This window comes from Empidonax traillii, unplaced genomic scaffold (assembly GCF_003031625.1).
Source record: "Empidonax traillii isolate 1590-97213 ecotype Southwest subspecies unplaced genomic scaffold, ASM303162v1 scaffold423:size1405600, whole genome shotgun sequence".
NCBI lineage: Eukaryota > Metazoa > Chordata > Aves > Passeriformes > Tyrannidae > Empidonax > Empidonax traillii.
The window spans coordinates 17,231-33,640 of record NW_020955616.1 but is presented as its reverse complement, the minus strand read 5'-3'; the positions used below and the strand labels follow the sequence as shown (position 1 = coordinate 33,640).

The window sequence follows — 16,410 nt, the reverse complement described above, 5'->3', positions numbered from 1 at the left end:
AAGTTCCAGAATTTGGGCCTTGCTGTTGAAGCATATTTTATCTGCATTGTATTGGACTATTTTTATAGGAAGATTTCTTCAATTAATTTATCTAATTCTGAAAGAAGAACACCCAGGATTTATTAAAAAATATGAAATTTAAATTTGTAAAAAAGCTAATAGAATATTTTTATATCTACAGGCTGAGTAAAAATTTCAAACATATCTGTATTATTGAGTTAACTTTCATTAAAAACACATTGGAATTTGAGTCTTCAAATGCTTATATGCCTTTGAAAATCAGACACAGTAGCATGCAGACATAGTGGCCTGCAGGGCACAGCTTTGCTACTGTCACATCTTTTCTATTGCTCCATGCTGTGAAAGTCAGCGGAAGTAAACAGAAAGGCTACTGATAACTGTGCTGAGTAAACTGCATGTAATCCCATGACTTCAGCCAGAAAAAACAGGAGTCCCAATTCTGCTCTCTATGTTTTGGGTGAATATACAGCACTGAGGCCAACATATACGTGCAGGTTGCATAGCACATAAAGGTCGTAGTTGAGGCAGCTGCAATTGCAAAGCTTTGGTAGGCTTCATAGAAGACTTCAGATGCATATTTTAAATACCTCTAAGAACATAGAATATAATAGAAGATGTAAGAACATAGAATAAAATAGAAGATGTAAGAAACAAGAATTATAATGCATATATTACTCGCACCAGACATATGCACAGCTGTTTTTTTTTGGTGGTTTTGTTTGTTTTTAAATAAAATTTGCAAAAATTTAAGTTAAAGAAACTACCTGAGCCCTTATTTACACTTGCTATCATTTCAGTGTTGCTACCTCCACGTACTGAGAAAGCAATTTGCCATCCAGTTAGTTCATAAAGGAAAGGATAGTTTTGGACAACTGCAAGGCTACAGTTTCTGAAGAAATACTCTGAAACTGTGAAATCTGTGATAACATACAGAGAATTTCCAAAAGTATATAATTTATTAAGGACTAGTTTGGAACTGTAGTTAATGGCAGTAGAGTCTTCTTGCACTGAACTATTCTTTCATTCCTAAACAAATGGAGATCTTGATAATCTCATCAAAGGGAAGACCAAAGCTGACAAACGTGACCAAGAAGAAACCTGAAAAGGCTATTGTTTCATGAAAGAACAGATCAGAATGAAAAGTCAGTAAAGAGTCATACGGAACATTGTTGACTGCCAGGCTTAGAACAGGTGGCACTGTCATATCATCAAAGGCATCATTCTTTTCCCATCACTTTCTTTTGAGGAGTAAATATATTAGGTTTTTGTATGGAGCTAAGGTAACTAGATAGTAACTTTTTAGGTAAAGATGCTGAAAAATTTTCAGCAGAGGAGTCTGCATTTTGAAAATGCATTTTCATGGAAATTAAGTGTTCTATGGAAATGTTAAAACCAGCACAATCCTTCGAAGGGAAATGAAGGTAGTCAAAACAACACTCCACGTTCTGACTTGACTCTACTAAAAGTTACCTTCAAAGAGTATAAAATATGTTAATTTCCATTTCTAATAGATATGTTGCATTAATATATTTTGTATCTTTAATGTTAGTATACTGAAAAAAGGAAATTATTTAACTAACAAGATCTAATTCAAGAAATCATTTTTTCCCCCTGACAACAGACAACAATAATTATAAGAAATCTCATCCTATCTCTTGTGTGGAAGTTCAAGAATTAGTGGATGCAACTAGATCTCACCATCCCTCACTTAAAACATGAAATTTCTTGAGAAAAGGGAAAGTTTACTTGGGAAGGAGCTGGTCTAGATAGCCTACCAAACAGACAAATGGACTTTTCAACTACCTCAGGAAGAGTGTGGGCTTATGTGCATATGGTGGGCATATGACTATATCAATTAATATCTTTGAATTACTAAAATGATGTATGTTTTGGACTTTTAATCAGTTAATTTTTTCTTTCATAAAGGATGGGACAATTATAATTTTTTTTAATTATTATTTAGTTTGACTACTTGACATCTTGTTATACTGACTGTGATACAATCTGGGTTTTGTTCTGTCTCTGAAGGAACCAAGACCTCGACAACCTCAGCAAAGTGAATCCAAGTTCTTCCACAAGTGACAAGGAGTAAGTCTTCAAAGTTTCTCAGGCTCTACTTTCCTAAAGCAGTGAGTAATTTGCAACTATGAAAATGTCAGGAAAGGTAATGTTGCAAATCTGGAAAATGTTTTACAGGTTTAATAAGTAGCATTTCTTATACAGAATGATGAATACAAAAATACAGAATAATTCAGTGGCATGTGCACTATTAGCTGAACAAGTACTATCTGTGGCAAGCTTCCATACATGCCTTATAGGCTTCTGCAATTAAACTGTTAATGAAGTACTGTGATATACATTTAGAGAAGGGGCAGTAAACAAAATACCATAGAACTCACGGATGATAAGGATTGCCCCAACAAGGTGTAAAAAAGCATTTCAGTCAGCAAGGGCAGTGATCCACAGAGAGTATCTTGAACTTACTTTTTTGAACAATGCATCAGTTCAATCTGTTTCCTGACATCTGCAAGCATCCCTTCAGCACACTGAAGGGGAGGAACTGGCAGGGTACTGTGCTAGTAAGAGCTGTGTAGTATTTGTCACGCCTAACACTGATATACTGCAGAAAATTTCAAGACTGATGTTCTAAACAGTAATAGCACACAAATGTTGCCTACCTATGATCATCGATTTTACATTAGACAGTCTTACATATATGCACACACATGCATATATATATATATATATATGTAGACTTAGCACTAACCTGGAAGTTGAGTATCATTTCTTTTGGAAATTTTAATTCACAGATAATTTAATAGGATAGAGTACAGGGCTTTGACACACTACTGAATTTTTGGAGGATCCAAAGTTTTAAGATTAATAAGCCTATCATGGATTGAAGTGACCAAGCTATGAGTTTCATAGAGCTAACTGGGCCTTTTGTTTTGCTCCCTATATACCTAAAGAGAATCACAGGGTATTTTACAGTAGTTAAGAGTGCTTTTCATAGGTCATTCAATCCTCTAATTCATAGAACCATTTTAAAATAGTAAAGAATACAGAGGAAAAACTCATCTCTAATTTAATTGTATTTACAAAATTTAAAAAAATGTTTCCTTATATGTAAACCATGTGAGTCTTTGGATGCATACATTTTCAGTATAAATACAGACATAATCAATGCTTTAATTGTTCACTGTGATCATAAACAGAGGGAATTTCTCATCATTCCAGAAGGAAAGTATGTGGAACTTTGGCTGTATTCCTACAAGTTGTCTTTAGAAGTTTCTTATTTTAAATAAAAAATTACTTTTGAAAATTAATGATGCAAACACAGATTAAGCTGCTTGGAGCCTGTAAATTAATTCTAAATTCTTTGAAAGTTCATGTTTCTCCTTCACTGTCTTCACTGGCAAAAACCAGTCTTAAACTATGGCACTGACCTGATTAAAGTCTTTTTATCTTCTTGGATACAACAGATAATATTTTTTTATTTAATTATACAGAACTTTACCTTGCTCGGGGAAAATTGTAAACATATTTTCTTATTATGTTCAAGAACGTAAGTGTCTGCAAATTTTGAACCCAAATGTCACTAACAATTTACTTTTTTCCTTTTAAATGTGTGCATAAATATATTTCTTTCTTTTATGACACTTTATTCCTTCTTAGATAGGGGGAATATTTTAACAGTTGTATTTGTTTGTTGTTTCAGACAAAAACACCTTCAGGATCTTACTGAAATAAATACTGCTGATCAGAAAAATAAGAGGCAAGCTTGTCATTTATAAACTCATAAAATGTTGATGGTTGATTGGATATTAGTATTAATAGGTTCTGTTCCGTAAAAATCATTACATTTTTATTTGTGTTCAAATGGGAACCTGGATGACCTTTTTTAATCTGAAATAACTTGTCAATGGGCAACATTTTTGTTTAATTACAGGGCATTTAGTATACAATATTAATGTAAAATTATTATATACATGACACAGGGTAATGAAATTTATTATATGAAATTGCTTTTTCACAAGTGCGTGATTGATGAGTTACTAGTATAAATGTGATGCCATATAGACCTAGAGATTGTATACAATCCTAGATAACAGCAGTTGTGAAAGGAATTTGGTCTGCATATAACAATAAAGCAAGTAACATATTTTGGAAGCCATTTCCATAGCTCATGGTATTGATGCCTGTACCGAATGAAATTCTGTTACCAAGTTAAAATGATAGAGCCACAATCAGTTTAGCAGATGCTGGCAGGACCTTCACTCGTAGCATGGGAAGGCAACGTGACACAGTGGTCGTAAAACGAAACGAGAGATTCTGACTGGGTATATGGAGGACTGCCCAGCAGTGGAGCAGGCAGCCTGGAGATGTTATGCCATCTCTCTCCTTGGAGGTTTTCAAGACCTAATCGACAAAGACTTGAGCAACCTGGTCTGACCTCAGAGCCACCCCTGCTTTAAGCAGAAGGTTGGACTCGAGAGCCCCTGAGGTCCCTGAATTCCAGCCTGAATTATCCTACAAAACTATAATGAACATGCTGGTTTTGAGTTGTTTGTTATTCTTTTGTGTCATCACATTAGAAAGAAACTGAAAAATACTGAAGCCTGAACAGATAACTACTCAATTTAGTCAGGAATATTCCCTGTGAAATGCATATAATTTTTTTCTTCTTCAGCATAAATAGTTCAACCCGTTTAATATGTTTAGATTAAATAAAATATTTCTATTAATTCTGAAGTCTCTCACACTTTCAGAGATGAGGACCTTGGTGATAACACTGAAATAAAGTCTGCTGATGACCAAAATAAAAAGCGGTGAGACTCAATTAGTAGTTTTCTCTAAAATTTGAAGAGCTAATATCAGCAGTTGTAGATGTTTAGTGTGGTACCAGAAATTTGAACTCCTAATATAAGAAAGCAAAATTTTCCCAACGTAAGTAAGATATCTGTATTATTTCTAAAATGTGAATGAATAACAAAATGTAACAAAAAAACTGCACATATTTTGGTAATAAGCAACAAACATATAATCTCTTGTAAAGAATGAAAATGACTAGTGACAAGATCCTCATAAGTATTTCTGTGCTTATCTAGGTGTTTTGTGAACTCAACTGCTAGCATTTCAAATATAAATAAATGCATTCCTAGTACAAAGTTTTGCTGCTACTAAGTTTCATTATTTGCAGAAGCTAGGATCCATTTTGGTCAATTAAAGTGAAGTTAGTATTATGTTTTCAGCTACTATTCTGATGGTATCTTTTTGACAGTCTGACCAGAGAAGTATAAACTGAGTATCTACGGCAAATTAATTTCTCTTTTAGTTCTGAAAGGGGGCATGCCCGGTTAGGAGTCACAATAGAGGGTGCTGCTTCATGCTGCATGCTATGAATATAAAACATGACAGCACTAAGTGAGGGTCGTTCGGCAGAGCTTTGGCCCTTGGCAAGCTCACTGACATAAATCAAGCTGCAGCCCAAACATCCAGAGTTAAGGTTTGAAATCATCAAGTTGTTTCAGAATCTTTGGCAGAACCAAACAACAGCAGCCTTTGTCTGAGCTACTTTGTAAAATCATCAAAAACATTACAGCACTTATTCCTTAAATCTTATAATTTGTATGACAGGTTTATTTTTATGTTTGTTTGACTGTCATGTCTGTGGCAGGGAAAGCTGCAGAGACAAGGTTTCTTTTGCTTGAATAATAATCCTCCTTTTGGAAATGAATCTACACATCTGTTTAGCTGGTCATTTCTAAGAAAAACATAACTGTAGTATATCCAAAAAAAAAAAAAAAAAAAAAAAAAAAAAAAAAAAAAAAAAAAAAAAAAAAAAAAAAAAAAAAAAAAAAAAAAAAAAAGAAAATTTGGGAATGAAATGCAGTAAGCCGAAGAATACATTATACAATACTGACAAGAAAATGTGGAGTGCTATCAACCACTGAGAGATTATTGCACAGTTGAAAACCTCAGTGAGCACTTCAAGGAAACTAGAGTTCAATAAAGTTAGATGAAGTATCTGATATGAATATATCTGAATATATCAGCATAAACTGGAGGACTTAAAATTATAGGTCAGTGATTGCATTATTTTTCACCGGCAACAATTTCACAACAGTAAGAAAAAGATAAATTTCTTTAACAACTTTTTCAAGCCCAAGCTTCTGCATTTATGGCTCTAAGTATAAATTAAAAGCTGTGTAGATGAAAATGATTTCTAAAAAGTCTTTATTTTCTTTTTGTATGGTTTCTTTTTTTTTTTTTTTTTTTTTTTTTTTAGGATAACTGAGAAATCATATGAGAATCCTCCAAGGGCTCCAAATAATCTCCCAGAAACAAACTACTCCAGTGACAGTGAAAGAAAGACCAGGTACTGTGGACAATGAAATGAGCATCATAGCATCTAAAGTGACATTTCTTGCAAAAAATTAAGAAAAAACATTTTTTCTGCATGAAATTTCAGGGATGCATAGAAACCTCACATTGGTCTTTGGAATCATGCCAGCCCTCTTTCAAATCTTCTTCCAGGATCCCAAGCTTAGAAGCCCACAAATCATAGCTCTGGTGCACAGAGTGGGGAGCACAAGACATACCCTGTGTAGCTCTAGACATATGGCTGAAACACGAAATTGAGGAGAGCAGCTAAGCCAGAATTCTTATAAAATCAACAGAGGAAAGGCATTTCCTGTGTGTTAGATACACAGTGCTCTTATTTCTTATGAACTTAGTTCTTTGTGAAGGCGTAAGGAAAATATTGCACTCTTCACTCAAGTGCCTTATTAAGTTCCTAAAACTATATGGGATGAATCTGAACCCATGTGCCACAAATCTAATCACAGAAACTGTGACAAGGGTTACTGACTTTTTGACCAGGAACAAGCTATTTTAAAAACCATTTCTCTAGCAATATTCTTGCTCTAGTTGGATTCTGCTTCTGCAAGCACATACATTGCAAATCTGAGTGAAAAATATGATGTAGTGATATTTAAGAGAATTAGCTATACACTAGGTCTGCTGGTAACAGGAAATAATTTAAACAAAGGAAATTATATCTTGTTCTTCATGGTTAAAATGTATTTTCAAGAAATATGACAACAAAAATGTAATATATAATTCCTGAAGGAAAGACTTTTTTGGATTAGGAAGAAACCTCTCCTCAGTACCAATCCATCCATCTATATGGATTAATTAAATATTAATGTGGGTGGGATTGTTTAAAGACATAACCCTATATGGAAGGTGTCGCATTGCTATATAGTAGTTTTGAACTGCCTGAGTCAAGGCTGATGACTTTTCAGGGAAAGGAGTAATCTTCTGTGGAGCCTTACTGACAGGGAAAATAGCAGTCATGGTCTGGTACTTTATGGGAACTATGGCAAATGTCCCCATCCTTAACCTTATGCACACCTGAGCCTTGGTGTGGGTATGAATGGGTGCAGGATCTCTAATCCCTCATTTTCTTACTCTAGGAGGTTGGAGTACAGTTGAAATTTATGTATTCTGAAACTTCTGCATGGCCTCAAAGGACAAGCCCATAAACTGCTGAGAATAAAGGCAAAGCAAAACAGCATACAATTTAAGACCAAAATGACTATTCAACAAAAAATTCAATTAGCATTGTGCAGCATTTTGCACACATACATATTCTGATTTGTGATATTCTGATTATCTTTGAAAGTTAAAATAGAGACAATAACACAAGAGTGGCAGGGCAAAGAATGTGCTGCAATATGCAATGTTACCTTACACTTGACAAAATTTATACCCTCTACCTGAACCTCTAATCCTAATTTAATTAATGAAATCTTATTAAATGAATGGTCTTTGTAGGTTATTTCAGGTTTTATGCAATAGATTCTACAGAGTATGGCTGAGTAGTTTGCTGTGTAAACAAGTCACACCATAGCAAGCAAAGGAGTGAGTGATACAAACTGAAAGAGGGTATGTGAGGTACACAGCTCTCAGGCTACATTGTGACTCAGTCTCTTGTCAAGCTCTCAGACTATGCATTTATTTAAAAACGTTCTGAGTTTCCTCACACTTTCAGCTGACAAGGTTGGAAACTGATTCTTTGGAAATATTTTTGCTTTAGCTTTATTATTTTTTTCTATACAGTAGTACAGTTATATTTTTCTCCTAAGTTGTGGTTACATATATTTTTGTGTTTTTCAACATTGTTATGTTCTATGAAACATACATAAAACCTTTATCATTTAAGCTTATCAGTAACTGCAATTTTAATACATTTCTGGTGTTCCATAGAAATCAAATAAGAAATATTTACATTAAAAAATGAAACTATGTAAAAAAGAGTAACACTTTTCACACACATGTTATCAGTCTGTTATACTTTGCCTGAAAAAAAACCATGTTCTGCAAATACACATGATTATAAACAATTGTTCGTAACATTGCTAAACATTATTCAAGAGTGAAATGGAACATGTAATAATTACCACATGCCTTATGAATTTCTGGAGAACAGGATAATTAAATCAGTCCAGAAATGTTCAAAACATGTATGGCAAGAGAACTTCTTCAGCTGTCACATACTTGTTCATCCCTTCCGTGCAAACAAAACTGACACTTAAACAACTTAGAAATGGGACTGTTAAAAAAGGAAGATTTAACTTCCCTGACAGTTAAGTTCAGTATATTCCTCTTCACTTTTTAATTCTGATACAAGGAACAATACAGTTTCTGTAGGGATCACAAATCACACATTGAACAGCCTGTATTATAAAGGCCTTCACTCTAATTCTAGGAGCATGTTGTAATTTTGTTTGGCTGTTTGAAAGCTCTTTGAAGACAAGCAAAAGAAGCAGAGGAAAAGAAAAAAATGCAGTCTGTCACCATTTCCTGACATGTATAATTCAGTCTGGGATATCAGCACAGGCAAATCCAATAACATTCATAGAATTTTGCTCAATGGGCTTGTGTGGATTTAATTTTGAAATGCTGAATAAATTATTCAAAAATAAAACAGTCTAAGGACACTACATTTCTAATTTAGGGTTTTTTTATTTGATATTATTATTCTTTATGGTTGGGAAGGCACAGAAAAGAACTCATCACCAACTATGATGGTCTTTTTTTCTCATGCATGTTACATTAGTTTAGTTTGCATATTATTGTCAGTGTAGTGAAACCTTTAAAAATATAAAGTACTGTTTATTGATTGCTATGCACTCTCTGCTTCACAGCAAATCATCATTTGGTGCCTATGAAGAAAATATAACTGGAAATACTATTAAAACTGTTTACTCCACTTCTGATCGGTACGTACACATTAATAACATTGTAGAGTACCAAAGGACACAGACATTTGCATAAGCATTCAAGTGTTCAGACAAAAGAGAGCAGTGGAAGTCACCATTAGGCTCGTCAGACAGCTTTTCATACAGAGCTCTCTTTCAGTGGGATCTTGCCATCAAATCATTACCACAGTTCAGCAGCCTAATATTATGTCAGCCTTGTCACAGCTGACATTTTAAAATATCTATAGAAACAATAGCCAGTGCTTTAAGTGATAGAGTTGGCTTTGTGAGTCTCTAGTTTCTATCTCAGGCAGCTGCTTACTCTGCAAAATGTCCTTCCTTTGTGAGAGTGATTTCTGTAATGACCAACTTTATGACCAGATGTGGAGGAATCGGTTCACATGACAAGGCTGTTAAAAACTGTCTTCACAACAATTGAGATATTCCCAAATATACAAAGCATATTTCCTCCATCAGTAATATCTTACCTTACAGTGAAAAAATAGTTAAAGGATAATTTGAACAGTCCCATTACTTGGAACTACCAAATCAGAAGGACTTGTATCCTTTCCAACATAAGTATGAGGAACTCTGGGAATGATTAAATATTAGTACAATGGTTTGTCATTGAGTGGAAAGGAGCAAGACCAGTTGATTTTGTAATGGAAACCCAACAACAATTATATTTAAATACAGACTAGTGTCACGTAAGAATGCAACAAGAGCTGAAAAGTTTTTAAAAGTACTATTGTCATAAATACCACGTAGACTGTTCTATATGCGTGTTCACTATAACTGCCATGAAGGTATAAATTCTGTGTGACGTACAAAAAATCAAAAAAGTTTTCAGCCATTTCAGCAAAACAGAGAATTCTATACCACACTGATCAAATTATGGCAGTTTCAATTCAACTACCAATTTACTTTTGTGATTAAAATGTTAAAATTCTTGTCCTCCTCTCCATCCCTATTTACTATACATGCTCCCAGACATTCAGCAGCTTAATTCAGTTCACCAGAGAAGACCATTCTTTCTGTGAAGGTATTTTTGCTATTTGACAATTACATTCAGCAATTTACTCATCACAGGAGCATATATATTGCACTTGTCAGCTAGAATGGGAGGAATACACACATGACATTTTTCCATTTGTGGTCACTGTACAGTATACAAATGTCTTTCCCACGCAGAGTACTAAGCTTATCAATTTTCCGCTTGAGATTTCAATGGCAGCTCTTTTTCTGACAGCTGATGTTATATTATACACACAGGAGTATAATTGGAAAAGATATATGTACATACTGCAGGAAGCCCTTGGGCATAGATGCCAAAATGATCTTAGATGCCTTGCAAATTTGCTGTCATTCGACTTGCTTCAAGGTAAGAAGATTTCACCCGGTACTAAGAAATATAATTTGAATGTAATACCTGCATTATACTACACATATAATAAATCTATTTAGGCCTTAGGCCTTCTCCACCTTGAAGAATAGGAAGGCTTCCAACTGGAGGAGATTAATGTAGAAAATACTATCTCTCTGTTTCTCTCTCTGCTCTACACACTCCCTTCCTCCTTCTTTCCATTTCTCTCTCTCCTCCCTCTACTCTCCTCCCCTTCTCTCCTCTCTTGCAACAATAAGGAGGATAAAGGATTCAACTGAATGTATCCTGAATGTCCCACACATTTAGAAGCCTTCACTTATACAACACTTCGTGTCTGATACAGTGAATTATATTCAACTTACACTTTCTTTGTATTATAAAATTTTGTTCAATTTCTCTTTTTATGAGGTTTTGTAATGTTCTTGATTTAGTGACATGTAAAACAGTCTTAATTAATAAAAACTAGGTATTTTTCCCTGTTTCCATTAAAAATGAAAAAACAGAAGAAATTTTTTTTGTTTGTCATTCCAAAACCTAAGCCTTAGCTGAAAATTAGCCCTTAAACTTTTCTCAGGATATTCCTGGCAGTGCTTAGTCCTATGGTCTGTTTTCTTTCCGCCTCACTTGTCTTATTTCTGCTTGCATCTACACACAGAATTTGCTGTTCTCACAAACGATACTCTGCAAAATCACTGCATTAGAATAGCTCATTTTTCTGCCCAGTCCTGCATAGTTTTGACTTCAGCTTCTGACAGCAGTTCTTTTACCAACTTACTGCATGGAAAATTAACACAAAGTAGAATAAAGCAGTAAGGTTGCACTTAACATGTATGAAGCTTCATGTGCTTTTTGTCTCATATTAACTTTTTGAGCTCTTTGAGCACCAGAAATGCAATTTCTTCATGGAAAACCACTATGTAATACTATTATTGCAGGTAAATATAAGCTCTGGTTTGCTTCCATTCTTTCCAGACAGATCAACCCACACTGGGAGGAATGGGCTTTTCATGCAGTTAAGAGTATTAACAAGATTGTATTGGCTAAATTATCTGTTAAATATTTATGCTTTTTTAATAAATTATATTATTTTGCTACCTATTCGCCATTTGGGACCCGTCTGGCCAGCAAAATTCAGCTTTTGTGTAACTACACACTTATGAAAGCATTGGCAAAAGAATTAAACAACTGATGTAGGTCTGTGGCTCATGCTTGTAGTTATGTATTTAGCAAAACAGTGCAATTTTTCATCATTAATATTCATTTAGCTCCTTACAAATACCCTGTATCCATTAGAGATTTGCATGTAGCTGACAGCAGTATAACATCTTAATTTCCTTGCAAAGCTATATACCAAAAGTTCAGTGAGTAAATAATCCAAATCGTAGCAGGGGTCTCTGTATAAAAATTCTAGCTAATCTTGGAGATAAAAAGATCATGAAGACATGCCCATCCTTTTGTTGATTTAAACAAAGAAACATAAAAAAGTGAAGAAGCAGATTGTTTTAATAGCACCTTAATGTTAGTGCTGATTTTCATTTATCAGAGCATAAAATATCCAAAGAAACCAGAATTTACTGTTCTTTCATTGCATTAAAATAAATAAATAAATAAATAGATAAAATTATCTGGGTAACAAGATTCTAGTTTATATGTCAAATTACTGTGCTCCTTGATCCAGTGTAAGCTTTCCTTGTGATATTGGGAAGTAAACCTCTGTGTATATCTGTATATTTTCATATGTGAAAGATGGAAAATGCTTCTTTATCTCAAAAATTAGCTTTCTTTAGACATTTGTGACAGCAGGGTCCAGATTCTGCAATTGGAGGCATAGTTAAGTGTTAAGGGTCATAAAATATTTCGAAATAAGCAGGCTTGGTTTCTTTAAGATCTACTCTGAGTTGGATGATTAGGTGTGATCATACTTCCTTTACTCAGTGAAGAAAGAGAAGGATCTCAAAATGGTGATTCATCTTATTTTAGGATAAACCTCTAAGCTAAGACAGAGAAAGTAGCCTTTGGAAATGTCCTGGGGAAGTATGGGGTTGTTGAGTATAATGAGTACCTAGGGAACCAGTTGAGATAGTGATTATCAGATGTTTAAAGGTGAGATATTCAGATGTTTAACTTTCTGTTCATTAAAACTACTCTTTCAGAGTTCAGATTTGATGATATTGCAGGACTAATAACCCTTATTCTGGTCTGGGATTGCCTGCTTCCTAAAGTGCAGCATACTGGGAATGAGTACTTGAGAAGGGTTTTATTTTAATTTTTCTTTCTTTTGACTTGTGTGTTGAAGTGTGAAGTATGTAAGAGACCCCTGGAAGATTTAAAAGCAGGAGACAGCATTTGGATTTACAGACAAACTGTGCATTGTGAGCCTTGCTATTCCAAAGTTAAAGGTAAGGTACAAGATGGCACTGAACGTAAGGAAAACAATTTAGAGAACTTCATTCAAACAACTTGAAGGTACAACACAGCAGTTGTTTTTGTTCACTTCTGCGTACTTAAACCTTTTCAGAGTATCTAATTCAGTAAGTTTAGGATGATATCCAATCCCCTGGTCTAGACACAATTATTCTGTATCTGTGAGGGAGATATCAAGTCTCACTGTAACCTGTAGAGTCCTACCTGTGCAGTCAATGAAGACACCTAGAGTGAGGCAATGGCATCTTGCCCTGGAAGTGAGAAGAATAAATTGCAAGGTCATCTGAAAATCAGGTTGCTTTACTGAAATGACTAAGCCAGGGTCCAAGACGTATTTTCACCTAGAGGAGCTATTGTGACCATGAGAAAGAAGATACAAAATCTATTAAGTCATAATGAAAATATTTTACTGTGATTACCATTCTTACCTTTGTGAGGAGCATAGTGAGTAAACAATTGTGCAAGGCAGTGACAAATGAACATTTTGTTCTATTAACTTTTCTAGAAGTTGATAGATTTTAAACCTTGTCTCTTCACAGCATTTATTATTTCATATAAATCAGTACCTCTGTACCAACTTAAGACAAATGGACATGGAGAAGAAATGCCTGATAAGCTGGTTATCAACCACATCATTCTTAGATAAGATCATGTTAACTAAAATTATATTAAAAATTTGTTTGATTAAAATTCTTTGTGTTATGCCATTGCAAAATTTGACAGGAAGAGTGAATTTTGCAATTAATCAGATTAGAAAATTAATAAGACATTGTAATAGTTACAAAAAAGACATACCAAGATTCTGTATATTAAGCATTATAAATTGACATGTCCCATTTAATCAAACTACAAGATATGACAGTGAGACTTCAGTAGATATTCTAAAAAAAGAAAAAAAATAGAATATACTTCTTTTCTTGGCATTTCTGACCACTATTTTCTCTCTTGCAGAAAAATGGATCTACTAATTCTGACATACAGAACACATGATAAAGAAGTTCCACTATTGTTTAATTAAGTGTATTGGCCTGTTAATTCAAAGTACTGTGGAAAATAATTCATTTGTATTGCGAGGAACAAATTTCCTAAATGAAGTCCTACTGCAGGGTTACCAAAGGAATTAATTTACTGGGAATTTAGATGCCCTTTCAAACATACATTGCAGGAAGCAAACCAAGATATTCATCAGTATGTTCCTCAAATCTGTGAAACTGCTAAAGTCTATGTAAAACCAATGACAATTTATTGAAATTTTCTGAATGTCAGAACATACGTACACATTTGTTATGAAGGGGTTGTATTCTCTTTTGTGAAAGTGCATCTCCAATATAAAGACCTTTTGGCTTAATATAGCATGAATGGGATTCGTCTCATCAAAGATTAGCCATTTAGAGGTCAACTATTTGGTTTAACCTACTGTTTTCATACAGAGGGAAGGGGGTTTATGCTGTGCCTTTGAGGAGAGACACCATTCTCCAGAGGAATGTTCTTCCCAAGTAACTTAAATGGTAATTTTGAGACAGAACAAATCATCTTTGGAAAACGCATCTCTATTACTGCTGAAGGATTCTAGACAAAAATAGTTACAGGGGTTTAAGTAGAAGTATTCCACTCCATGTTTATAATTCTGGTAACTATTGTATTACCATTTTTTTAAGAGGTGCACACTTAATAGTTGCCATGAAATAATTAAATATATACTTTGCATGATATTATGTTGTTGTATTTATCTTTCCTATTTTATTAAACTACCTAAACAATTTGAATGGATTTATCTTGCCTAAATTTATATACAGTGTAGACATCTATTTCTCAGTTACTTGATCTATTCTGTCTTATATAGAGAAGCAGACATTTTTAGGAAGCAATTCAATTGGTCAAATTACAAACATCTATTTTACTGTGGTGTTAACTATGTTTTGAATATATGTCTTACTTCCCATGGTTTGCAAAGAAACCTGGAATGAACAGTTCAGATTTCTAGATACCTACATTAGGCCAGATAAACTCCTTCAAGACTACAGTGAGAGCATTTTTTTTCCTTTTGGACAGTGTATGTGTATAAAAGTATAGAAATTGAAAGAAGAATTTATGCTTTGTTATAATATGTTGACTAAAATAATCAATAGTTGAGTAGTTTACTGGACATACAAGGTGTTGACTACTAGTGTTTGCCATGAAGTGTTTTAGATTATGGTTATTCAGAAGTTTTTTCTTCCTTACACCTCAGCTTAAAAGGACTTCTTGTATACGGCCATGACAGAGTTAGAGGGTTTGGAGGCTGCTGGACCTGAGCAAGAGCTCAGAAGCATGAGAAGTGTCAAAGCCATAGATAAATATTAGACTGGTGAATAGCTGTCCCAGTCAAACTCTCTCACCTTGACTGCACATTTCATAGTGGAGACAGAAGGCATGGATGGACGTCTGTGTAATTTAAACCATTGGGCCTGCAGTTGAATAATGATGTAATCTGTCTTGTCTGGCTTAAAGGATCTTCAGACTGACATGCAAAGGAGCCAAGAAACAGTAGATATTTTGTTTTGTTAATTTTATGAAAATTTCTTATGAATTAATGGCAGTAGCTCTAATAAACCTGTTACTATAGAAATTTTCTGCTGGTGTGTGTCTCTTGCTGATGACATATCCTAGTTAAATTATACTTATTGTTACTCTGTGCTTCACCAGGAAAAAAAATGAGACTTGCACAACCGGGTAAGAAAAGTAGTGGCAGAATTTTAACGTCACACATTTGGTCCTGTTTGGAGACTAACAGTTATTGCTAAAGCCTGGTTACAGTGGAAGATGTTAGACGTTCATTTGGGCCAGCACAACTGAATCTAAGACTTCCTAGTGTTTGAGGGCATGAGAGATTTTATTTCAGTCCACTAGAGACCAGGAGCAAGCTCTGGATCAAAATATCTGCTACCTAAATGCTTATGACAGAGAAGTAGCAATAAGAAACAATAAATAATAATTCTGTGCTCATTTAGTCATCCTTGCTGAACAGCCCTGGCAATTTTGTCATGTGGGTTTTTTTGTTATTTTTTATTATATGTTGTATAAGTTTCCTGAAAAGAAACATCACGTTTGTGATTTACCACATAAAAGCTGGCATAGCAGTACTCATTAAGAAAAATCATATTAACATCTCAATATCAGTGTATCAAAACTTAAATGTTTTTTGTCCATTTTGCATATCATTAGCATGTGGAGTTTCATTTCCCTTTGACTAGTGCTTCCATGAAACAATCCAAATGAATGGTTTGCTGGCAGATGTTTTAATGAACGTGTTATCTTCAATGCCTCAAATTAGAC

General features: G+C 34.3%; 1 protein-coding gene across 5 annotated transcripts in view; it reads left to right on the top strand.

Moving 5' to 3' along the window:
- SCEL (sciellin) overlaps positions 1-15,704 on the top strand; it is a 47,935-nt gene extending 32,231 nt beyond the window's left edge. For 3 of the 5 annotated variants that reach the window (XM_027894264.1, XM_027894265.1, XM_027894262.1), the window contains 8 exons: positions 2,050-2,109; positions 3,740-3,796; positions 4,791-4,850; positions 6,311-6,400; positions 9,234-9,308; positions 10,560-10,668; positions 12,968-13,070; positions 14,047-15,704. In XM_027894264.1, the coding sequence (XP_027750065.1) occupies positions 2,050-2,109; positions 3,740-3,796; positions 4,791-4,850; positions 6,311-6,400; positions 9,234-9,308; positions 10,560-10,668; positions 12,968-13,070; positions 14,047-14,063 (571 nt within the window). In that variant the 3' untranslated portion in view covers positions 14,064-15,704. The remainder of the gene's footprint in view (positions 1-2,049; positions 2,110-3,739; positions 3,797-4,790; positions 4,851-6,310; positions 6,401-9,233; positions 9,309-10,559; positions 10,669-12,967; positions 13,071-14,046) is intronic. The other 2 variants (XM_027894267.1, XM_027894266.1) reach the window with 2 other exon arrangements.
- The last annotated feature ends 706 nt before the right edge of the window (positions 15,705-16,410 follow it).